The 25,477-nt window shown below is 47.2% G+C and overlaps 1 protein-coding gene and 1 pseudogene across 1 annotated transcript in view; one reads left to right on the top strand and one right to left on the bottom strand.

The window, feature by feature from the left end:
* LOC144612485 (NACHT, LRR and PYD domains-containing protein 3-like) overlaps positions 1–5,783 on the bottom strand; it is an 8,679-nt pseudogene extending 2,896 nt beyond the window's left edge.
* Positions 5,784–18,368: 12,585 nt separating this feature from the next.
* Positions 18,369–25,477, top strand: part of LOC144612488 (NACHT, LRR and PYD domains-containing protein 3-like) — a 28,286-nt gene continuing 21,177 nt past the window's right edge. Inside the window, 1 exon segment of the mRNA XM_078432069.1 lies at positions 18,369–18,530. Within this exon segment, the coding sequence (XP_078288195.1) occupies positions 18,369–18,530 (162 nt within the window).

Genomic DNA, 25,477 nt, shown 5'->3' with positions numbered 1-25,477 from the left:
GGCTGCATTATACTTCCAGAGTCTTCCTTCGATATCATCTCGCTTATTTTGTTTTTAATTTTCTGAGCGTTTAACCAACGGTACTGGGATTATCTACTCAAGTACTAGAATTAAGGGCTTGGACAATTTGGGGGCTTCCATTAAATAGTCCTTTAGGGGAAGGTTCTTATGTCTGGTAATTATGGGAGTGCAGCAGTAAATGTTCAATTGGGGGCAGAACCCAACAAATGGGGATTTGCGGGAGCATTGTAAAGAAGTACAGTGGGTGGATCTTCAACAAACATGGAATTAGCGGAGAGAAACAATAAATGTGGAAATTGGGGAGTTCGGCTGCAAATGGGAAATCAAGAGAGAGCAAAACTACGTAGTGGACGGTCCTGCCTCTTTTCGAGAATGTTCCGACCTCTGTGTTTTCATATCTATATCTGCAGGTGTTTCCAGCTCTATGTGAGCTCCTGTTGGTCTCTGTGAAATAGCCCCCGCCGAGTACGAGAGGAAATTTGATCTGTTCGGATTTGATGAGGAAACTCAAGGTAAACGGACAATTGGGAGGTGACGACCACAACATGATAAGTTTTAATTTGCAATTTGAGAGGGAGAAGGTGAAATCGGATATGCCGGCAATGCATCTGGGCAAAAGGGACTACAGTGGCATGAAGGAGGAGCTGGCCTTCCTGACCAGCTTGTCAAGTCTCTTCTCCTCCGCTGCTTAGATGCTGCTGCTGCAGCAGACCACTCCATAGAAAATGGCCGATGTAACCACCGTGTTGTAGAAGGTCCTTGGGAGTGCCCCCTGCACTCTAAAAGACCTGAGTCTCCTCAGCAGATAAAGTCTGCTATGGCCCTTTTTGTATAGCGCTTTGGTGTTTTCTGTCCAGTCCAATTTATTGTTGAGGTAAACACCCAGGTACTTATGACAGTCCACCCTCCCGATTTCCATTCCCTGGATGTTCACCGGTGTCGGGGGGACTTGGCTGCACCTGACGAAATCCACCACCGTCTCCCTGGTATTCCCCGTGATCCGGAGGCGGTTCCGCTGTCACCAGTCCACAAACTCCTTGATCAGTTCTCTGCACGCCCTGTCATCGTCGCCTGCGATGAGGCCGAGATGGCAGAGTAGTCAGAGAACTTCTGTAGATAGCAGTTTCCAGAGCTGTGCCTGAAGCCCGCAGTGCACAGTGTACAGGTTAGCCAGCTTGGGGGTGTCAAGGATGGGATAAGCCAGCTGGGGACAAAGGGATGGGAGAAAGCCAGCTTCTGGTAAGAAGGGATGGGAGGGAGCTAGCATGAGGGAGTAAGGGATGGAAGGTAGGCAGCTTGGGGGAGTAAGGGGACTGGGTGATTGCAAGATTGGGAGAGTAAGCGGGATGGGATGACGATATATTGGGGAAGTCAGGGGAATGATAGATAGCCAGCTTGGGGAACTAAGTGCAATGGGAGGTAGCCAGCTTACGGGAGTAAGGGATGGGAGGTAGCCAGATTGGCCGAGTAAGGTATGGGTGGCAGGCAGCTTGGGGGAAGTAACGGATGGGACGTGGCCGGCTTCGGGGAGAAAGTATAATGGGAGTTGGGCAGCTTGGGAGAGTAATGGGAATGGGTGCCAGACAGCTTGTGGGAGTAAGGGATGGGAGGTAGCCAGCTTGGGGGATTAAAGGCATTGGGAGCTAGCCGGATTTGGGGGAGTAAGAGGAATGGGAGGAAGACAGCTCGGGGGATAAGGGGAAAGGGAGGTAGCCAGTTTGCGGGAGTAGGAGATTGGGAGGAAGCCAGCTTGGGGGGGGGGGGGGGGGTAAGGGATGCGAGTTAGCCAGCTTGAGGGAGTAAGGAAAATGGGGGAATCCAGCACGGCGGAGTAAGAGATGCGAAGTAGCCACCTTGGGGGAGTACGTGATGGGATGCTGCCAGCTTGGGGGAGTGAGGGGAATGGGAGATACCCAGATTGGGGAGTAAAGGATGGGAGGTAGCCAGTTTGGGGGAGTACGTGGAATGGGAGGTAGCCAGCTTGAGGGAGTAAGGGATGGGAGATAGCCATCTTGGTGGTGTAAGGGATGGGATAAGTCAGCAGGGGACTAAGGAATGGTACAAAGCCAGCTTTCGGTAGTAAGGGATGGGATGTAGCCAGACGGGGCGATTGAGGGGTAGGTGGTAGGCAGTTTGGGGGAGTAACGGATGGGCCGTGGCTAGCTTTGGTGAGAAAGGAGAATGGGTTTTAGACAACTTGTGGGAGTAATGGGAATGGGTGGAAGAGAGCTTGGGGAGTAAGGGAAGGCAAGTAGGCGTCTTGCGGGAGTAAGGGATGGGATGTAGCCAGCTTGTGTGAGTAAGGGATGGGAGGTAGCCAGTTTGGGGCAGTAAGTGGAATGGGAGGTAGCCAGCTTGGGGGATTAAAGCGATTGGGAGCTAGCCAGCTGGGGTGTAGGGGATGGGAGGTAGCCAGCTAGATGGAGCAAGGGATATTAATTAGGTAGCCAGTTTGGGGGAGTAATGGGAATGGGAGTTAACTAGCGTGGGGGAGTAAGGGATGGGAGCGAGCCTGCTTTGGGGAGTAAAGGACTAGAGGTAGCCAGCTTGGGGTGCAAGGGATGGGAGGTAGCCAGATTGTGTGAGTATGGAGACTGGGAAGTAGCCAACGTTTGGCGAGTAAGGGCAATGGTAGGCAGACTGCTTGCGGGAGTAACGATAATGGAAAGGAGCCAGCTTAGGGGAGTAAGAGGAATGGGAGATAACTTAGGTGAGTAATGGCGATGGGAGGAAGCCAGCTTCGGTGAGTAAGGGTGATCGGAGGTAGGCAGCATGGAGGAGGAGTAAGGAATAAGGAGTAAGGAGTAAGGGGGGGTTGTAGGTAGCCAGCAAGGGGTAGTAAGGAATGGGAGGGAGGCGGCTTGGGGGGTAACTGATGGCGCGATGCCAGCTGGGGGAGTAAGGGATGCGAGATAGCCAGCTTGTGGGAATGAGGTGAGTGGATTGCCTGCTTGGTGGCGTAAAGGAAATGGGAGGAAGCCGGCTTGGGGGAGTAAGAGATGGGACGTAGCTCGCTTATGGGGTAAGAGATGGGTGGTAGCCAGCTTGGAATATTAAGGGGCTGGGATGAAGCAGGCTTGGGGGAGTAAAGGCAATGGGAGGAAGACGGCTTAGGGCGTAAGGGGAATTGAGATAGCCAGCTTGGGGTGCAAGGCGAAAGTGAGGAAGCCAGCTTTGGGGAGAAAGGAGTATGTGTGGAAGCCAGCTTGCGGCAGCTTGGAGAGTAAGGGATGGGAGGTAGCCAGCTTGGGGAGTAAGAGATGGGAGGTAGCCAGCTTGTGGAGTAAGGGGACTGGGAAGTAGCCAGCTTGGATGAGTAAGGGAATGGGAGGAAGACTGCTTGGGTAAATAAGGGAGATTGCCAGATTGGATGTGTAATGGAGAATTGGAGGAAGACAGCTTGGGGGAGTAAGAGGGATGGGAGGTAGCCAACATGCGGGATTAAGGTATGGGAGGTATCCGGCTTGTGGGATGGCGCGGTCTTGGGAGGTAGCCTGCTTGGGGGATTAAGGAGAATGGGGGAATCCAGCACGGGGGAGTAAGAGATGCGAAGTAGCCACTTTGGGGGAGTACGTGATGGGATGCTGCCAGCTTGGGGGAGTGAGGGGAATGGGAGATACCCAGATTGGGGAGTAAGGGATGGGAGGTAGTCAGCTGGGGTGGGGTGTAATGGATGGGAGGTCGCCAGCTAGCTTAGGGGAGTATTGGATGGGAGCGATCCAGCTTGGGGGAGTAAAGGACTTGAGGTAACCAGCTTGGGGAGTAAGGGATGGGAGATAGCCAGCTTGGGGAGTAAGTGGAATGGCAGGTAGCCAGCTTGGGAAATAAGGGATGGGAGGTAGCCAGCTTGTGGAGTAAGTGGAATGGGAGGTAGCCAGCTTGGGGAGTAAGGAATGAGAGGTAGCCAGCTTGGGGTGTAAGGGATGGGAGGTAGCCAGTTTGGGGGAGTAAGGGGAATGGGAGGTAGCCCGCTTGGGGAGTAAGGGATGGGAGGTAGCCAGTTTGGGGGAGTAAGGGGTGGGAGATAGCCAGCTTGGGGCAGTAAGTGGAATGGGAGGTAGCCAGCTTGAGGGAGTAAGGGGAGGGAGATAGCCAGCTTGGGGCAGTAAGTGGAATGGGACTGTTTGGGGCTGTAAGGAATGGGATAAGTCAGCAGGGGACTAAGGAATGGGACAAAGCCAGCTTTCGCTAGTAAGGGAAGGGACGTAGCCAAACGGGTCGATTGAGGGGTAGGTGGTAGGTAGTAACGGATGGCCGTGGCCAGCTTTGGTGAGAAAGGAGAATGGGTTTTAGACAGCTTGTGGGAGTATTTGGAATGGGTGGAAGACAGCTTGGGGAGTAAGGGAAGCGAAGTAGGCGTCTTGCGGGAGTAATGGATGGGATGTAGGCAGCTTGTGGGAGTAAGGGATGGGAGGTAGCCGGCTTGTGGGAGTAAGGGATGGGAGGTAGCCGGCTTGGGGGAGTAAAGGATGGGAGGTAGTCAGCTTGGGGGATTAAAGCGAATGGGAGCTAGCCAGCTGGGGTGTAAGGAATGGGAGGTAGCCAGCTAGAAGGAGCAAGGGATATTAGGTAGCCAGTTAGGGGGAGTAAGGGGAATGGGGGTTAACTAACGTGGGGGAGTAAGGGATGGGAGCGAGCCAGCTTCGGGGAGTAAAGGACTAGAGGTATCCAGCTTGGGGTGCAAGGGATGGGATGTAGCCAGATTGTTTGAGGATGGAGACTGGGAAGTAGCCAGCGTTTGGCGAGTAAGGGCAATGGGAGGCAGACTGCTTGTGGGAGTAAGGATAATGGAAGGGAGCCAGCTTGGGGGAGTAAGAGGAATGGGAGATAACTTAAGTGAGTAATGGCGATGGGAGGAAGCCAGCTTCGGGGAGTAAGGGTGATTGGAGTTAGCCAGCATGGAGGAGTAAGAGATAAGAAGTAAGGAGTAAGGGGGGTTGTAGGTAGCCAGCAAGGGGGAGTAAGGGATGGGAGGGAGGCAGCTTGGGTGAGTAACTGATGGCGCGATGCCAGCTGGGGGAGTAAGGGATGCGAGATAGCCAGCTTGTGGGAATGAGGTGAGTGGATTGCCTGCTTGGTGGAGTAAGGGAAATGGGAGGAAGCCGGTTTGGGGGAGTAAGAGATGGGACGTAGCTAGCTTATGGGGTAAGTGATGGGTGGTAGCCAGCTTGGAATATTAAGGGGCTGGGATGAAGCAGGCTTGGGGGAGTAAGGGGAATGGGAGGAAGACGGCTTAGGGCGTAAGGGGAATGGGAGATAGCGATAGCCAGCTTGGGGGAGCAAGGCGAATGTGGGGAAGCCAGCTTCGGGGAGAAAGGAGTATGTGTAGAAGCCAGCTTGCGGCAGCTTGGAGAGGAAGGGATGGGAGGTAGCCAGCTTGGGGAGTAAGAGATGGGAGGTAGACAGCTTGTGGAATAAGGGGACTGGGGAGTAGCCAGCTTGGGTGAGTAAGGGAATGGGAGGAAAACTGCTTGGGAAATTGCCAGATTGGATGTGTAATGGAGAATTGGAGGAAGCCAGCTTGGGGAAATAAGGGGGATGAGGGGTAGCCAACCTGCGGGATTAAGGTATGGGAGGTAGCCGGCTTGAGGAATGGCGCGGTCTTGGGAGGTAGCCAGCTTGGGGGAGTAAGGGATGGGAGGTAGCCGGCTTGGGGGAGAAAGTGATGGAATGCTGCCAGGTCGCGGGAGTAAGGGGAATGGGAGGTATCCAGATTTGGGGAGTAGCGGATGGGAGTTACCCAGCTGGGGTGTATTAGCCATCTGGGATGTGAAGTAGCCAGCTAGAGGGAGAAAATGATCCTAGGTAGCCAGATTGGGGGAGTAACGGTAATGGCTGGTAGCAAGCTTGGGGGAGTAAGGGATGGGAGAGAGACAGCTTAGGGGAGTAAGGGACTGGAGGTAGCCAGCTTAGCTAGGCAAGGGGGGTAGCAAGCTATCCCCCGTTACCCTTACTCCCCAGCATCTCAGCAGCGGAGGAGAAGAGACTTGACAAGCTGGACAGGAAGGCCAACTCTGTCCTGAGTTGCCCCCTCAATTCAGTACAGGCGGCGGGAGAGAGGAGGATGATGGCAAAGTTAACATCGCTGCTGGACAACGACTCCCACCCCATGCAGGACACTGTCCACTGCACTGAGTAGCTCCTTCAGTGACAGACACTTTCACCCCAAGTGCGTGAAGAAGAGATATAGGAGTTCCTTCCTTCCCGCTGCTGTGAGGTTGCACAACCAGCACTGCTCCCAGCAGACGAGTCAACAGTAAAAGTTAAGGAATACAGAGTAAACTGATGACAATTTATCCTTGCCTTTACTTTTCCTTTTATTTATAATGAATGATCTCTTACAATCCACTTTGCTTCCTTCCATCTATTACTCCCCGAAGTACTGGCTACCTTCCAAACTATACTCCCCAAGCAGGCATCAGCACTTACTCCTAACTCCACAAGCTGGCTATCTCCCATTCCCCTTCGTCCCCCAAGCTGTCTTGCTCCCATTCCTCTTACGTTTAGACAATCTCATGGAGTTTTATGCTTTCAATTAATAAGCGAATGCATCTGTGATTAATTCACGAGATGCAGGCTGTTGATGCTTGAGACTCAGAGCTCAGTGTCTGTGTGCATGCCCTGCCTGTCTAAGGGATGGTTTCCAACACCTACATTCCGTACAACAGGGAGCGGCCTTTCTGCCGAAACCAAATCCAACCGGTTCGGCAACACAGTGTTATTCAGCTGTAAATAAAATGGTTTAAAATAAGTTATTTAATATTTCTGAAGGACTGACTCGGTTGACCACGTTTATTAGAGAGTACATTTCCGATGGGCTATTTTTTTAATTTCCGTAGTAATGCGATTCTCTGTCGCGTGTCCGGTGAGTGATATTTGAGCTGAAACTCGTAATGTGGCGGGCAGCACCGTTTACACACAGGGCGGAGCTGAGACCCTCCCAGTGAATGGGGCGGATCGGATTCACAGCTTGGCATTCGTTAAAGTAAAACAAAAACACCCGCCCCATTGGTCCGAATGGAATAGCAAAGATAGAAGTTGTGAGATCAGCACGGAAATCCAGGCAGAAAGTAATTGGAATGGTGAGGTAAGGTTTATCTATGACGTTGCTGCCTATGATTCCTCCGTTTGACCCACTACCCTTCTTCCCGCTTTGTGACCAGTCCCGGTCGCTCTCTGAGGATGGGTGTAACCGGGACTGCGGTAGTCCACCTTTACCTCGGGCAGGAGTAAATTCTAGTTAACACTTTCTGCTACTGGGAATGTAGGAACAGATCCGAATTTTAACAAACCTGTAGGAGTTATGTCTGCGGCATCGGGCGCAACATTTTTCACAGTCGTTCTGCCCGGTGTTGTTCCTAGTAGCCAGCAGTCATCCAAGTCCGGGTTTTCGCCGCCTCCCACAGACGCATTACTGAGCAGTCACTGGACACCAAGTGGGACTTGGGTCACTGGATTTTAACCCACTCTAATCCATTGGCATTTTCCACTTACATGGTGTTGCCCGGCTGACCGGGCTTGTGATCCGGTTCCAACAGTTCCCGGACGATGAGTGGAGACCGAACTCTTCAGCTCATTGCCGGATGAACACGCTGTCTGTCTTCATCCCGCACCCGAGATATCAGCCCGAGATTACCCGACCGAAACTAAAACAACCCACAAAGAAAAACGTGTTCTCCGATTCATTGGAACGGTTCATGTAGGTGGCTTGAGCTGGTATCAGACGTGCACACAGAGAGAGAAGGGAAACGAGATGGACTCACGTTAATGAGACCATATATAAATAGCAGGAAGCAGATTCCTGTTCGCTTAAATTGTATCCATGTTGAAATAATCCCTCACGCGGGTAGAGACATCTGGACTGGTCTCTGGAGAGGAGAGTTCTGTCACCAGTCCTTACATAATAATAAACTGCATTGAGTAACAGCGGGGAGGAAGATGAGGGGGACTTTTCCCGGAATGCCGCAATCAGAATGACTACAGGTTGTGTTCAAACCCTATCCTTGTTACTGTATTCCTAATAGCATAAAGGGTTAACAGGTGTTTTAAAACAACTCTATTCACAGTACACAGCAGCAGATTGTCAAACCGGTTGGTCTTGGTTTCAGCAGCGAGACCGCTCCCTGTTGTGAGGCGTGTGAGGGTTGGAATCCACGCTGTGGACAGGCAGCTGCTTGCACGCAGGTACTGAGCGCTGCAGCTCACAGAACAACAGCCGCACCTCGCAAATCAATCATCACCTGACACCTGGAATGGAGCAAAGAGGAAACCACTTTAAAATATATTCGTGTGCAGGCAACACATCCTTGTGGAATTAAGGTGAGGCGATCGCAGCTCAGATTTCGTTCTGGTCTTTGTTTTCAATCAATATTACAAAAAGTAAAATGACAATATTTAGACTGAGGGGAGAAGAAACGTTTTCACCCAGAGAGTTGTGAATTTGTCGAATCCAGAAGTCAGTGGAGGCCAATTCACTGGATGGATTTAAAATGGAGTTAGATAGAGTTCTAGCGGCTAGTATAATCAAGGGATATGGGGAGAAGGCAGGCACGGGTTACTGATCGTGGATGATCAGCCATGATCACAATGAATGGCGGTGCTGGCTCGGAGGGCCGAATGGCCTTTTCCTGCACCTATTTTCTATGTTTCCATGTTTCTATCACATTCATATCAGCGGCCCAGTAATCGGGAGGTTATACTTCTGCTTGCAATGGTGACATGCGTGTTGCTGCTGTTGTCTGTGACCTTTACTCAGGATTGAGGACACGACATTGTGGCTGGGGAATGAGAGAGGTTTATGTGAATAGGTCAGTGAAGTAACGAATATGGCGTTTATAGCAAAGTGGGAAGATTGGAAAGTGCTTTGGGAGTCACGATTCAACTTTAATCATATACTTCGTCAGCTAACAATGTGTCCAAAGTGGATGCAGATCTCGCTTCATTGCTTCACTCCGATAATTAAATTATTTTGCCACTTCCTCATAGTAACTTCCCGCACCAGCGTAAAACCTGGATCCCTCGAACATAACATAAAGCAGACAGACGATGAAGGGTTTATAAAGCTCCGTGAGTAATTGGCAGAGGAATTAAACAATCACTTTCTGTCGGTTATCAGGCAAAAGAATGCAATCGTCTTCCAGTTATCTGACGAGATAACGTTTAGAATAGAAAAGCGGGAATTAGTTAGTGCGTTGAATTTGGCCTTTCAGATGACGTTGTCGGACGTTGTGCGAGCCCAGAGAGACTATATGACGTTGGGAAGACGGGTTCGTTGGATAAGATAATGTGTGTGTTGGTTTTCCTTCGCATTCATTTGTTGCTTGATGGTTATCTTAATATTGTACGTTCCAGAACCACAGAATGTTGGACCGCTTGTCATCATCATGGCTGAAGGTGGAGATTGGGGAGGGGATGTAGTGGCATCTCCGTCAAGTAAACAGAAAGGTTTGTGGAGCCTTCTGTGAAATATATATGTTGCCCTGACAATGGGCGTGGAGCTGTTGCAAATACTGAGGTTAAGAAAACAAGTGGAAATAGGGAAGGGGCTGAACACAGAAAATTTACATCTGCTGGGGCAGTCACATGTGGACAGATGTGTGATAAATCGCCACATTTTAGTTTATGTTATCACAATGGGAGGGAGTTTGGTTTACGTGATGGTCTAGTTACATTCACAACTCATTGAGGTCTTAAACTTTAAGTCAGAATATCAGTGTCCAGAATCAATGGGCGTACTACGTAGAAATTGGCCTTTGACCCACAATGGTCTGCCAGCTGCTAATCCCTCCACACTCTCAGCAACGTCTGGAGTTGTGCCGCAGAAACCAATTTAGCAAAATGCATGTCAACACAGTTTTGTAAGAAGGAACTCGACACGAAAAGTCTCACATTTCTACTCTCCAGAGATGCTGCCTGTTCCGCTAAGTTACTCTAGCTTTTTATGTCCATCTGTGGTTTTGTAAGAGCTCCATTCAAGACCTCAATGTGTTACAGCGAGTTGTGAATGTAACTAGACCACCACGTAAACCAACCTCCCTCCCATTGACTCCATCTGCACTTCCCGCTGCCTTGGAAAGGCCACCATCATAATCAATGACGAGTCTCTCACCAATCACCCCCTCCTCTTCCATCTTCCACCAGGCAAGAGATATAGTGTGAAAACAGTTTCAGGAAGGGCTCCTTCCAAGCTGTTATCAGGCAACTGAACCATCCTCTCACCAGTTAGCTAGTGGTCTCGTCCGCCCAATTGAAGACCCTTTGACTATCGTTAACCACACTTTGCTGGAATTTAACTTAATTTATCGGTGAATAGCGAGGAAGGGATCTGCCAGCTGCAGGAAGATATAGATGAGATGGTCAGATGGGCGGAGCAGTGGCAGACGGAATTTAATCCTGAAAAGTGCGAGGTGATGCACTTTGGCAGCAATAACTTGGAGAGGGAGCACACCATGAATGGAAGGACTCTAGGGAAGACAGGGGTACAGAGGTACCTTGTACAGGTATACAAGTCCTTGAAGGCAGCAGGACAGGTGGACAGGGTGGTTAAAAAGGCATATGGGTTACTTGCCTTCATTAGCCGGGGCATCGAATATAAAAGTAGGGGGGTAATGATGGAATTGTACAGAACACTGGTGAGGCCACAGCTGGAGTATTGTGTACAGTTCTGGCCACCACATTATAGAAAGGATGTGATAGCTTTGGAGAGGGTGCAGAGGAGATTCACCAGGATGCTGCCAGGGATGAAGGGCCTCGGCTATGAGGAGAGACTGCGCAGACTGGGGTTGTTTTCCCTGGAGCAGAGAAGGCTGAGAGGGTACGTGATCGAGGTGTACAAGATCATGAGGGGCATAACAGATAGATGGCGGGGAACTTCTTCCACTGGTGGAAGGTTCAACAACGAGGGGACATAGATACAGGGTAAGGGGAGGGAGGTTTCGGGGGGATGTGAGAAAGAACCTTTTCACCCACAGGATGGTTGGAGTCTGGAACTCACTGCCTGGGGTTGTGGTGGAGGCGGGAACACTCACAACGTTTAAGAGGCATTTGGATGGGCACTTGAAATGCTACAACATTCAGGGCTACGGTCCAAATGCGGGAATATGGGATTAAAATTAGACTGTGTTTGGTAACGGGCGGCACGGACACATGGGCCGAAGGGCCTCTTTCTGTGCTGTAGGACTCTATGACTCTATGACTCTATGACTGAATGCCACTCCCATTATTCTGATTTGTGCCTTGTGCCGACTTGATTTTAATGTATAGTATTTTCTCTGTCTGGTTACTATTCGACAAAAGCACTTTTCACTGTACACGTGACAACAATAAACTGAACGTATCCCATTTCCGAGCATTCCTAGGTTTGTTGCCTGCGACCCATTTACAATTTGAATGCTTATCCAGGTGCTGCCAAAATAACGTGCGGGTACTGCCTCCAACACCATCTCACGCAGGGTGTCCCAGACTGTGAGCATCCGCTGGTGAACAAATATTCTCGAGAGATCATCCTGTAAACCTTACAGTCCAGACCTAAACCCATGCCCCCCATCCCAGGTCATGGACACGTCTACGATGGGGAAAAGTATTTTTTACCTTCGACTTTTCTCATTGTTTTTCCTTCCTCTAGCTGATCGCTGCTTGTCCGCTCCAACTTCAATGAACACGAATTCAACAACTCCAGTCTCTGTTGATAATTGAAATATTAATTTCCTAGCAATATCCTGAAGAATCTCCTCCGCGTCCTTCCCACAGTATGGAGATTATAATCGCAATCCTTCTTCAACTTAATACTTAATCAGCTCCCTGTAAATTTGTAACTATAAATGTGCATCTCTGCACTTGCATTCCATGCTGCAGCTAATTACAAGAATGCTAAATGTTGTCTTCGTGTGTGCTGCTGACTGTAGGGATCTATGTGTTTGCACGGGTGTTTCTCAGTGGTCTCTTGTCCCTTGTCCCTTGTCTCTTGACCATGGTGAATATTTTGGTTTTATTTATCCCTCCAACATGCGTCAACTTGCCCTTATGAGGAGTAATTTTAAATGTCATTTCTCCTTCTAACATGTTGACTAATCATCCACAAATATAGGTTCAAATCTAGTTTCGGCGGTAGAAACGCAGAGTCAAATGATCACAATTTTGGCAGATAACTGAAAGGACAAAATCGGGAATATTTGGATCAAAATTATCAGATTATCTCAAAGTAACAAGCATCCATATTTTATATTGGATATCTGGAGATAACATAGCACCTGATTCAAGGCCAGCTTCTTCCATGATCTTATCGAATTCGAGAACCAACCTCTCATAAGCTAGGGATGTATTCCTGTTCTCCCAATTTACATTTTACTTGTTTACGTCTATCCCATCAAGGACATTGCACTTGGCCTAAGGAACTGATGCGCTACAATGCTACGAACTACATTCCGCACTCTTTATCTCTACCTTTGCTCCATCTGTGCTTCAGTTTTAACTGATTGTATCTATGTGTGGTCTATCTGATCTGTTTCGATTGAATGCAAAACCAAGCCTTTCACAGTACTTCGGCACGTGTGACGTTTATGCACGTACTGTTAAAATGAATGCAGGATTGAAGAGTTAGTGCAAGGATCTGAGATTCAGATATTTGGACAATTTGTATCTTTTCAGGAATAGAGGTAACCTGAACTGGAAGGAGACTAACATCCTGGGGGCGGTTTTGAAAGTGCTGCAAAGGAAGGTTTAAACTGGGGGCATAATCCAAAATTGTATTCAGACAGTTCAAACTGAGATGTCAGTGGACGAGCACTTTATGATCAATGACAACAATTCAATTAACTTTGAAACCCTATGTAAAAGAACAGTTCTGGGCTTCAGTGTGACATTCTAAATTTGTTAGTGAAAGTCCACCTTTGACAGTATGAGACAGGAACAGTCATTGGAGTAAGTTGTATGTGGGCGAAGGGACATCTGCAAGGGGAAGTATTTAAATTGTGATAGTGAGATTTCAAGATATGCATGTTGTTAGTGAAGTACAAGCAAGGAACCCAGGATGATGAAGAAAATTAGGCTCTGGTTGGGGAAAAGGGGACATGGGTTAGGAGTAGGCTGCTCGGTTCAATGCTTTCCTGGGAGAAGTGTGAGAGGTTGAGGAGCATACTGAAGAACAAAATCAGGAGGGCAAAAGGGGTACACACGATGGCACTTATTATTAAGGAGAAGTCAAATAGATTTTCCAAGTATATTAAAGGAAAAGGGGTAACTGGAGAGGGAAAGGATATCCTCAGTGGTCATCTATGTGTAGAGCTGCAGGAGATGGACAAGGTCTTCAATTATAATTTCTCCTCTGTCTTTACCACAGAGAAAAACTTGAAGTCTTGTGTGCAGTTGTATTACAGTCGAGGTGGTGTTGGATATCCTGAACCGTATGAAGATACGCAAATCTCTGGGGTCTGTGATTAGATGTATCTAAGGCCGTTCTTGAAAGTTCGAGAGTAAATTGCAGGAGCCCTGGCTGAGATATGTGAATCTTTGTTAACCGTGGGTGAAGTGCTGTACATTTGAGGGTAGATAATGCTGTGCTTAGTTCGCCTAACCTTTGTGGTAAGACAGTTACGGAAGAGGATATAAAGTGGTAATATACACGTGTATTTGAAAAGTCAGACATTGAGAAAAGTCAGCATGGTTTTGGCTTTGGAGGTCGTCTTTCACAAATTTGATTGGCTCTTTTGAAGAAATAACTGAGAAGGTTGTTCAGGGCAGAGCCAGAGACATAGTCTATACAGATTTTAGCCTATAAGATTCCCTGTGGTAGGTTAAATCGTATGGTGTCCTCGTGGAGATGCCTAACAGGATACAGAATTGGCTTAAAGGCTGGAAGCAGAGTGATGGCGGAAGATTGCTTTTGGGACTGGAGGTTTGTGAATGGTGCGCCACTTGGGGTCCTTGTTGGGCCCACTGCTGTCTCATCTGAAGAAATGAACTCAATAGGGATATCAAGGTATGATTAGCAAGTTTGGACATGTAAGATTGTGACGCCGAACGAGAATAGGACCTTCACGTTGAATGGAAAAGCCCTGGAGAGTGTCCAGAAGTGCAATACTTAATTCCCCCAAAATGGCATCATGTGTAGATAGTGGTGAAGATGGCTTGTGGCACGTTGGCTTTAATTATTCGGGTAATTCAATGTAGAAGTTGTAACATATGTTACAGTTGTACATGACATTGGTCGCATATGTATTCTGTTCAGATTAGTCACCCTATTTCAGAAAATATAGCATTAAGATGGAAGTTTGTGCAGAGAAGATTTACCCGGATGTTCCGAGTACCCGAGGACATGAGCTATAGAAAGAGGTTGGGCAGGCTAGAACTTTATTCTCTGGTGTGCAGGAGACATTATTCTTTGTTCATCTGGAAGGTGGTGCTCTTGGGTCTGAACAAAACTTCTTGGGGTTCCAGCTCAGTTGAAATCTTCAAGAGGGAATGTGGCCCATTCCAGACTGCAGGACTACATGAGAGGAGGGTCTCAGCGGGGGGCACCGAGAACAATGGTGGGACCGGGCAGAGGGCCACCGAGAACAAAGAAGGACTCAGGGGAGGTCGCCGCGAACAAAGATGGGACCCGTCAGAGGGCCAGCAAGAACTGGGGGATCTCGGGGAGGTCGCTGATAACAAATGAAGACCCAGTGGGGGATGGCAGGAACTAAGGGGGCCCAGCGGGTGTGGGCGATGGGTTCCTGTGTTTCCATTCCCCTTTAAAAATGACTTTTGGCACAGAGGGTGGTGGATATGTGGAATGAATTGCTAGTTGAGGCACGTACAATAACACGATTTTACTGACATTTGGGCAGGTACATGGACAAGGAAGGTTTGGAGTGATAAAGGCAAACATGGACAAATAGGGCTGGCTCAGGTAGGGCAGGTTGGTCCACACGTCTACGTTTGGCCGAAGCACCTCTGTCTGTGCTGTGTGACTTCTGTGTTATACATGGATCAACAAAGGTAGATAGAGCATAGTAACGCACAGGACAGAAAAGGTCTTTTGGGTCCACAATGTCCATGCGGACCGATGCCAAGTGAAACTCATCTCCGCTGCCTTCACACAATCTATATTTCTCCATTACCTGCATATCCACCTGCATATCATTGAGCTTCTTAAATACCACTATCGTATTTGTCCCAACCACCACACCTGGCAGCGCGTTCCAGGCACCCACCATCCTCTGTGTAAAAAAAAAACTTCACCCGCACATCACCTTTGAATTCCATCCCTTTCAGCTTAAAACTGTGCACCCCAGTGTTTCCACAGACCACCAGCCAGAATAACAAACGTCTGTCTTCTCAGTAAACGAGCTGTAAATTTAGAGGACCACGTTGCTGTGAATCATGTGCATTCTTATTCTGCTGTTATCAGACTACTGAAAGATCCTTCCATTGGTGAGGGGCGGCCTGTGGGGGGACACAGTGCAAATTTTTACAAACTATTTCGTTGCGGACGTTGGACGTTTTCTCTGAAACTGTATCGCTACATGCTGTGAAATCTATATCTAGCACTATCTTCGCTCTACCTGCTGTACTTGCACTTGGCTTGATTGTATTTATGTATATATGTATAGTATTACCTTATTTGATTGGATAGCATGCAAACAAAATATTTTCACAGTTTCTCAGTACATATGATAGGTGTCAGCACAGTAGTGCAGCTGGTAGAACCACTGCCTCACGGCACCAGAGACTCGGGTTCCATTCTAACCACGGCACTGTTTGTGTGGAGTTTGCACGTTTTTCTCATGACAGCGTGTGCTTCCTCCCACATCCTTTTCTCAGCATTCTGGCAGGCAGATTTCCCACTGCTAGACGGGTGGTTTTAAACGAAATAGCAAGGGGAGGGGTTCAAATGCGATAGACAAGGATGCAGTTAAAGGAAAAGGGAGCATAGGAATAATTAAGAAATACCCCAGAATTAACGAGACAGAAAGCAGACGAAGCAATAGGAGAGAATGGCCAAGTTTAATAGGAATCGATGTTGAATCTGAGATGAGTAAATGATTAAAAGTACAATATATGAATGCGCAAGGTATAAGAAGTAATGTGGATGAACTTGAGGCTCTGTTAGAGATTGGTAGGTATGACATTGTGGGGGTTACAGAGACGTGGCTGCACAAAGGAGAAGGACTGGGAACTGAATATTCAGGGTTATACGTTATATAGAAAGGAAAGGCAGGTGGGCAGAGGAGGTGGGGTAGCTCTGTTGTTGGGGGATGGAATTCAGTCCCTGGAGAGGGGACATTGGGTCTGACGATGTAGAGTCCCCGTGGATAGAGTTGAGGAATTGTAAAGGTAAGAAGACAATAATGGGAATTATCTACAGATCCCCAAACAGTAGCCTGGATATAGGGTGTAAGTTGAAGCAGGTGTTAAAATTGGCATGTAACAAAGCTAATTCCACTGTAATTATGGGGGATTTGAATATGCAGGTAGACTGGGAAAATCAGGGTGGTTCTGGACCCCAAGAAAGGGAGTTTGTAGAGTGCCCACAAGATAGGTACTTAGAGCAGATTGTACTGGAGCCGACCAGAGGGAAGGCAATTCTGGATTTTGTGTTGTCCCATGAACCAGATTTAATAAGGGAAATCGAGGGAAAGGAAGTAGTGGAGGTAGTGATCATAATATGATTAGTTTTAATCTGCAGTTTGAGAGGGAGAAGGTTAAACCAGGAATGTCAGTGTTGCAGTTGAACAAAGGGGACTATGAAGGCATGAGAGAGTAGCTGGCCAAGGTCGACTGGAAAACGGTAGGGCAAAAAAGTTATTTCTCACCTCAGTTTTAAATGGACTCCCCTTTATTCTGAGACTGGCCCCTGGTTCTGGACTTCCCCATCATTGGGAACATTTTTCCTGCATCTAGCTTGTCCAGTCCCTATAATTTTATATGTCTCTATAAGATCCCCTCTCATCCATCTAAACTGAATACAAGCCTAGTCTTTTCATTCTTTCCTCATATGACAGTCCCGCCATCCCAGGGATCAATCTCGTGAACCTACGCTACACTGCCTCAATTACAAGGATGCCCTTCCTCAAATTAGGAGACCAAAACTGTACACAATTCTCCAGATGTGGTCTTACTTAGGCCATATACAACTGCAGAAGCGCCTCTTTTCTCCTATACTGAAATCCTCGCGTTATGAAGGATAGCTAATGTTATCCCACTTTTCAAGAAAGGAGCGAGAGAGAAACCGGGGAATTACAGACCAGTTAGCCTGACATCGGTGGTGGGGAAGATGCTGGAGTCAATTATTAAAGAGGTGATAACGGTGCATTTGGATAGCAGTAAAAGGATAAGTCCAAGTCAGCATGGATTTATGAAAGGGACTAATCTTCGGGATTTTTTTGAGGATGTGATAAGTAAAATGGAACAAGGGGAGCTGGTGGATGTAGTGTTTCTAGATTTTCAGAAAACCTTTCATAAGTTACCACACGGGAGGTTGGTGAGCAAAATTATTGTACATGGTATTGGGGTAGGGTATTGACGTTTTTACCCAGAGAGTTGTGAATGTGTAGAATTCTCTGCCACAGAAGTCAGTGGAGGCCCGTTCACTGGATAAATTTAAAAGAGAGTTAGATAGAGCTCTTGGGGGCTAGTGGAATTAAGTGATATGGGGAGAAGGCAGGCATAGGTTGCTGATTGTGGATGATCAGCCCTGATCACAATGATTGGTGGTGCTGGCTCGAAGGGCCATATGGCCTCCTGCACCTATGTTCTATGTATCTATGTTTCTTTGTTTCTATCCCGAGGACATGCGGGCATGAACGTCAATTGTACTCTGTAAAGTTGCCTGTAATACGCAGAACGCGAGAAAACATAAAATTAGTGTGAACGGGTTATCGATTGATGATCGGCGTGGCATCGTTGGGCCGAAGGGTAGTTTCCATGCTATGTCTGTGAACGTTGACAGCTGAACCTCTGCTGAAATGCAAGAATAAGTCGAGTTTAATGTCACAACGGTGTATTCTATCAAAAGATGTCGATATTGCATCCATCCAGAATCAAGAAGAGAATGCACCCGTGGAATTGAACAGTGGGAGAGGGGCAATTGTTATGATTTGCCGCATTGTTTAGATGCCGTAGGGAATAAGGTTCACCAACAGCCTGGGGACCATTGTCAGGGCAAGCCGAAGATTGGAGCCGGGTCTAAGTCCGTGTGTTGTGCGGGTAGACGGCGGCACGTGGCCAGAAGGGAACCTGCTGAGCGGTGCACCTCACCTCCATCATGTGGTCTGCCTTTTAGTGGAATGGGGTGGTGACAATACAAGTGCAGCTATCGGTGGAAGAAAATAGACAACCCATTATTTTTATTCATTACAGCTCGTCCAATGTCTGCGATGACGGAGCTCCTGGAAAGGTGGAATGATTCGCAGCTGCTCGAATTGACAAATCATTACCGCGAGAGGCTGGAAGAGGCGATTCAAGAGGCGGTGGAGAATGTCGTCTTTGTTCTAGCATACGAGAGATATTTCAGTGAACAAGAGTACAAGGTAGGGAGAGGAATGGATGAGTGTGCTGCTTGAGCTGATACTCAAATGTTTTCATGCATAAATATTGAGGGCCGAACGGTCCATTCTTGTGTTGTATTGCTCTCTATAATTACAGCTCAGTACGTCGCAGACACAAAGAATATCCCGTACAGCGGTGGTGAGTTTCTCAAACACGTCATTATATTCAGGATATGGTGCAAAACACTGAGACAACCCAAAGCCTTTCAATGATTTACATAGCTGGAATTTTTGTAAACACTCGCGACACAATAGTTACATGCGCATTTTACATTTTTGGGATAATTAATATGTGATCAACTTCTCTTTGCAGTCTTACATCCTTGGTTTTCCCCGGAGACATTTTTAATCTTCTCTGCCAAATGGATTCAATTAAAGGCCTTCTGTTATTTCCTGGTTATCACAAAATGCTGGAGTAACTCAGTAGGCCAGGCAGCATCTCAGGAGAGAAGGAATGGGTGACATTTCGGGTCGAGACTCTTATTCAGCCTCAGCCTGGTTTACAAACTCCTATGTTTATCTTTACTCCGGCCAGCCAAGCTTTACAATCTAAACACTTTCTGAATGTATAATTGCCTTTCCCAGTATGACGTATAATTTAACTTCTATATGGTGACCTTTTTTCCCCCAACATGCTTCCTTAGAATGTGAACGCTTGGGTTAAACATGTTTTTAACTTATTCTTATGAATTTCAGAATGTCTTACATCAACCACTGTGCCATTTCGTTGGACATCTATTGTTAGCAAGATGATGGGCTCAATAATCAAAAAAATAAATATATAATTATTTGAGAAAGCAGTAACTAATCAGACCATGCCAACATGCTTTAATGAAGGCAATTCACGTCTGACAAATGTATTTGAGTTGGTTGAAGATTTAACACGCAGAGATCATAGAGGGGAACAGAGGGAACTGTAGATGCGGCAGTCTTAAGCAAAAATCAAAGTGCTGGATGAACTCAGCGGGCCTGCCAACTATCGTGGAATGAAGCAGATAGACTACATTTCCGGTTTGAACCCTTCTTCGGAATAGATTGTGGGGAAGCTGTGGCGTGAACTGGACCTTCGAATGGCATTTGACAATGAGCCTCGTAAAATGCAATTGTCCGGATCTTAGTTTAGTTTGTCGTCACGTGTACCGGGGTAGAGTGAAAATGTTTTTGTTGCGTGTTATCCGGTGAAGGAAAAGATTATTCATGCTTACAATCAAGTTGTCCACTGTGTGCAGGTTCAAGGATCAAGGGTGCAACAATTATAGCACAATAAAGACCCTTAAGGTCCAATTAAATATAGTTCAAAGGTCTCCAATGAGGTTGTTAGAAGGTCTGTTTAAACACTCAAACAGGTGAGAGGACTGTCCAGTTGTCTGATAATAGCTGGGAAGAAACTGTCCCTGAATCTGGAGGTGTACGTTGTCACACTTCTGTAACTCTTGCCTGACGTGGAGGGGAGGAGGGGAAGTGACATGGGTGATACTGGTTCTTTGTTATTAGAATGTCATGGAACTCTGCAATTTCATGCAGCCTTGGATGCAGCTGTTCCCAAACCATTCTCTCCCGATATAATGCTTTCTACAGCGCAGGTTTGTTGGGGCCACGTCGAACTTCCTAAGCGCTCTAAGGAAGTAGAGGCGTTGGTGTGCTTTGGTGGCCATTGTTTCGATGTTTCTGGTCCAGGACAAATCGCTTGTGAAATTTATTCCTCAGAATCTGTAGCTATCGGCCATCTGTACTTTAACGCCATCAGTGTAAAGTGAGGGTCTGTGTACTGCTTCGCTCCCTGAAATCACTCAAGTCTTATTTGTCTTTCTAACATTGACAGAGGTTGTTAACTTGACACCAGGTTATGAGGTTCTCAATCTCCTTCCTGTACTCCGTCTCATCATTATTTGATATCTGGCACACGCCAGCAGTGTCAGCTGTGATATCCTAGTATTGAAGGGTGTATGAGGTTGGGTTGCAATCTGCATATTGTAGAGTTGAACATGTTTTCAAGTTGGAAGATGTAATTTGTTATTTATTGCCCCTCAGTTATCTGCTATTGAATTCCGCGCCTGGAGGAGGGGACTCTGTATTTTCCCATTTGCTCTTTTACTATACTTAAGTTTGAACTCATTGTATATGAAGGTATGTCTCATCTTGTTGGATAGCATGCAAATCCATGGAACTATATCTATAGATATGTGAAGAGCGAAAGATTAGTGAAGACAAATGTCGGTCCCTTACAATCAGAAACAGGTGGATTTATAATGGGAAACAAGGAAACGTAATCAAAGTAGTATAAGATAACTCCAGATGCTGGTACAAATCGAAGGTTTTTATTCACAAAATGCTGGAGTAACTCAGCAGGTCAGGCAGCATCTCGGGAGAGAAGGAATGGGTGAAGATTCGGGTCGTGACCCTTCTTCAGACTGATGTCAGGGGGGCGGGACAAAGGAATGATATAGGTGGAGATAGGAAGATAGAGGGAGATCTGGGAAGGAGGAGGGGACGGGAGGGACAGATGAACTATCTAAAGTGGGAGAAGTCGATGTTCATACCACTGGGCTGCAAATTGCCCAGGCGAAATATGAGGTGCTGTTCCTCCAATTTCCGGTGGGCCTCACTTTTCCAGGTGAGACAAAGATTCACCTGCACTTCCTCCAACCTCATCTATTGCATCCACTGCTCTAGATGTCAACTTATTTACATCGGCGAAACCAAGCGCAGGCTCGGCGATTGCTTCGCTCAACACCTGCGCACGGTCCGCATTAATCAAACTGATCTCCCGGTGGCCGAGCACTTCAACTCCCCCCTCCCATTCCCAGTCTGACCTTTCTGTCATGGGCCTCCTCTAGTGCCATAGTGAGGCCCACCGGAAATTGGAGGAACAGCACCTCATATTTCGCCTGGGCAGTTTGCAGCCCAGTGGTATGAACATCGACTTCTCCAACTTTAGATAGTACCTCTGTCCCTCCCGTCCCCTCCCCTTCCCAGATCTCCCTCTATCGTCCTGTCTCCACCTATATCCTTCCTTTGTCCCGCCCCCTGACATCAGTCTGAAGAAAGATCTCGACCCGAAACGTCACCCATTCCTTCTCTCCCGAGATGCTGCCTGACCTGCTGAGTTACTCCAGCATTGTGTGAAGGAAATGTAATCAAGTACGTTGGTTCTTTCTTCACCAAGGAAGATGCAAAAAATCTCCCAGAGATACTCGGCGAGTGAGGATCTAGTGGGTGGGAGGAACTGAAGAAAATCCACATTCGTCAGGAAATGGTGTTGGATTAACTGTTGAGACTGAAGGCAGATATATCCCCAGGCCCTGATGGTCTGCATCCCAGAAAATACTCAAGGAGGTGGCCCTACAAATCGTGGATGCATTGGTGATCATTTCCCAATGTTCTATAAACTCTGAATCCGTTCCGGTGGACTGTGAGGTAGCTAATGTCACCCCACTTTTTAAGAAAGGAGGGAGAGAGAAAACGGAATTACAGAAAAGTTGGCCTGACATCAGTAGTGGGGGAAATGTTTGAGTCGATTATGAAAGATGTAATAGCAGCGCAATTACAAAGCAGTGACAGAATCGGTTAAAGTCAGCATGGAACGCAATAGAAAGGAACGACATTAGCTTGGAGGATGTGGAATCGATATGGGTAGAGCTGCGAAACAGTAAGAGGCAGAAAACGCTAGTGGGAGTTGTGTACAGGCCACCTAACAGCAGTACTAGAGTTGGGGACGGCATCAAACAGGAAATTAGAAATGCGTGCAACAAAGGTAAAACAGTTATAATGGGCGACTTCAATCTACATATAGATTGGGTTAATCAAATTGGCAGAGGTGCTGACGAAGAGGATTTCTTGGAATATATGCGGGATAGTTTTCTAAACCAACATGTAGAGGAACCAACGAGAGAAAATGCTATACTAGACTGGGTATTGAGTAATGAGGAAGGGTTAGTTAGCAGTCTTGATGTGCGTGGCCCCTTGGGCAAGAGTGACCATAATATGGTTGAGTTCTTCATTAGGATGGAGAGTGACATAGTTAATTCAGAAACAACGGTTCTGAAATTAAAGAAAGGTAACTTTGAGGGTATGAGACGTGAATTGGCCAAGATAGACTGGCAATTGATTTTTTAAGGGTTGACGGTGGATATGCAATGGAAGGCATTTAAAGACCGCATGGATGAACTACAACAATTGTTCATCCCAGTTTGGCAAAAGAATAAATCAGGGAAGGTAGTGCATCCGTGGCTAACAAGGGAAATTAGGGATAGTATCAAAACAAAAGATGAAGCATCCAAATTAGCAAGAAAAAGCAGCCTACCAGAGGACTGGGAGAAATTCAGTGTCCAGCAGAGGAGAACAAAGGGCTTAATTAGGAAAGGGAAAATAGATTATGAAAGAAATCTGGCAGGGAACATAAAAACTGACTGCAAAAGCTTTTATAGATATGTGAAGAGAAAAAGATGAGTTAAAACAGATGTAGGTCCCTTGCAGTCAGAAACAGGTGAATTGATCATGGGGAACAAGGACAGGCAGACCAATCGAATAACTACTTTGGTTCTGTCTTCACAAAGGAAGACATAAATAACCTGCCAGAAATAGCAGGGGACCACCGGAGGTCAAATGAGATGGAGGAACTAAGTGAAATCCAGGTTAGTTGGGAAGTAGCGTTAAGTAAATTGAATGGATTAAAGGCCGATAAATCCCCAGGGGCCAGATAGGCTGCATCACAGAGTGCTTAAGGAGATAGCCCCAGAAACAGTGGATGCATTAGTGATAATTTTTCAAAACTCTTTAGATTCTGGAGTAGTTCCTGAGGATTTGAGGGTAGCTAATGTAACCCCACTTTTCAAAAAGGGAGGGAGAGGGAAAACGGGGAATTACAGACCAGTTAGTCTAACATCGGTATTGGGGAAAATGCTGGAGTCAGTTATTGAAGATGTGATAGCAGCACATTTGGAAAGTGGTGAAATCATTGGACAAAGTCAGCATGGATTTATGAAAGGTAAATCATGTCTGACGAATCTTATAGAATTTTTCGAGGATGTAACTAGTAGAGTGGATAAGGGAGAACCAGTGGATGTGTTATATCTGGACTTCCAGAAGGCTTTCGACAAGGTCCCACTTACGAGATTAGTATGCAAACTTAAAGCACACGGTATTATGGGTTCAGTATTGATGTGGATAGAGAACTGGTTGGCAGACAGGAAGCAATGAGTAGGAATAAACGGGTCCTTTTCAGAATGGCAGGCAGTGACTAGTGGGGTACCGCAAGGCTCAGTGCTGGGACCCCAGCTATTTACAATATATATTAATGATTTGGACGAGGGAATTGAATGCAACATCTCCAAGTTTGTGGATAACACGAAGCTGGGGGGCAGTGTTAGCTGCGAGGAGGATGCTAGGAGCCTGCAACGTGACTAGGATATCCCCCCTCTCTTCCACCCTCCATTCACTCAGTTCATCCCCCTTGAGCCCCCTTTGAAACTCCCCCAAACCTCTGCTGCATTGATATAACACTCAGCCACTCAATCCCCCCGTGTCCCGGTTGGGGGCAGGAGAGGGGCAAGTGGGGGTGGCTAGGGGGGGGGGTGGAGTGGGTCAGTAGGGGGATAAGGGGGATTGAGTGGGGGGTTGAGGTGCTACAATACAGGAGAAGCTTTGGGTCCAGGCCTCACTCAATCATACCCTCTCCCCTTCCCTGTCCCTCCTCTACGAGGAATGGGTCCACTTGGTCTAGTACACTAATACAATTGACAAACTCAAGTGCAATAGATAGAGCAAAGGGGAGGGGTGCACACTGTGTAGCATATAGTTCTTAGCATTGCAGCATGCCAGGTTCATAGACAAAATGTTTCATTCTCAGGAGGCAACTGACATACGACGCCTCGGGTCAGAATCTCAAGAAGGGTTCCAATCCAAAATGCCATCTGTCCTTGTGTCTTGATAGCTGCTGCCTGACCCAAAGTGTTCTTCCAGCGTTTTGCTTTATTTGATTAAAGAGGATGCATTTTCTCTTGCATTGCGGCGGTGAGGGATGTACATGTGTTAATGGAAGAAAGACCAAATATGCTGGAGCAACTCATCGGACCCGTCAGGATATCTCTGGAGGAAAGAAATAGGTGAAGATTCGGGCTAAAATCCTTCTTCAGATTGAAAGTCAGGGGAGAGGGAAAGATCTATTCCTGTGCCTTTTCTCCAGAGATGCGGCTTGACCCGCTGAGATGGTCCAGCACGTTGTGTCTATCTTTTGCACAAACCAGCATTTGCAGTTCATTCACTTTTAATTGATGAAGTCGGATGGTGCAGAATTCCTGCTCTCTATTCATCACGCGTCCGCATTGTGCTTCGGAATGGCTTGATATGTCATTTTGAACAGTGAAGGGCAGAGGAATCTGATCCCATTGAAAGTCCAGGAGATTGTCGCCAATGCCTAATTCCCAAGTATGGGATGGGACTGTAATGTTCTCAGTTATGAAGACCCAGTCGACCACTGCATTCACTGCTTGAAATGTGAAGGGGTGGTTCATCCCTGAGAAATTTCTCGCTTTCTCATATGACGTGACTCTGTCCCGCTCCTTGGCAACAGCTTCCTCAATAATATTGTCTTTCAGTTGGAAAGGATGCAGGCGCGATTAACCAGGACGCCTGGGCCTACGGTCTTGCGTTCTATGGAGAGGTTAGATCGGCTGGGATATGTTTTCTTTAGTGTGAAAAAGGGTGAGGTGTACAGTATAAAGAGATGCCAGGCTAAATTGAACAATCAGTCTTTTCCCCCCAGTATAGGATCCCCAAACTGGAGGATGCAGGCTTAAGGCGAGAGGGGAGAAATTTAGGAGGGGTGTGGACGACAGGTTTGCTTAGAGAGCAGTCCATATCTGGGACGCAATGCCAGAGGAAGCTGGATAAGCGGTTAACATTAGGGATTTCAAAAGACATTCAGACAG

Source organism: Rhinoraja longicauda, unplaced genomic scaffold (genome assembly GCF_053455715.1).
Source record: "Rhinoraja longicauda isolate Sanriku21f unplaced genomic scaffold, sRhiLon1.1 Scf000045, whole genome shotgun sequence".
Classification (NCBI taxonomy): Eukaryota; Metazoa; Chordata; class Chondrichthyes; order Rajiformes; family Arhynchobatidae; genus Rhinoraja; species Rhinoraja longicauda.
The sequence above is the reverse complement of the archived record's forward strand: the minus strand, read 5'-3'. Positions and strand labels throughout refer to the sequence as shown.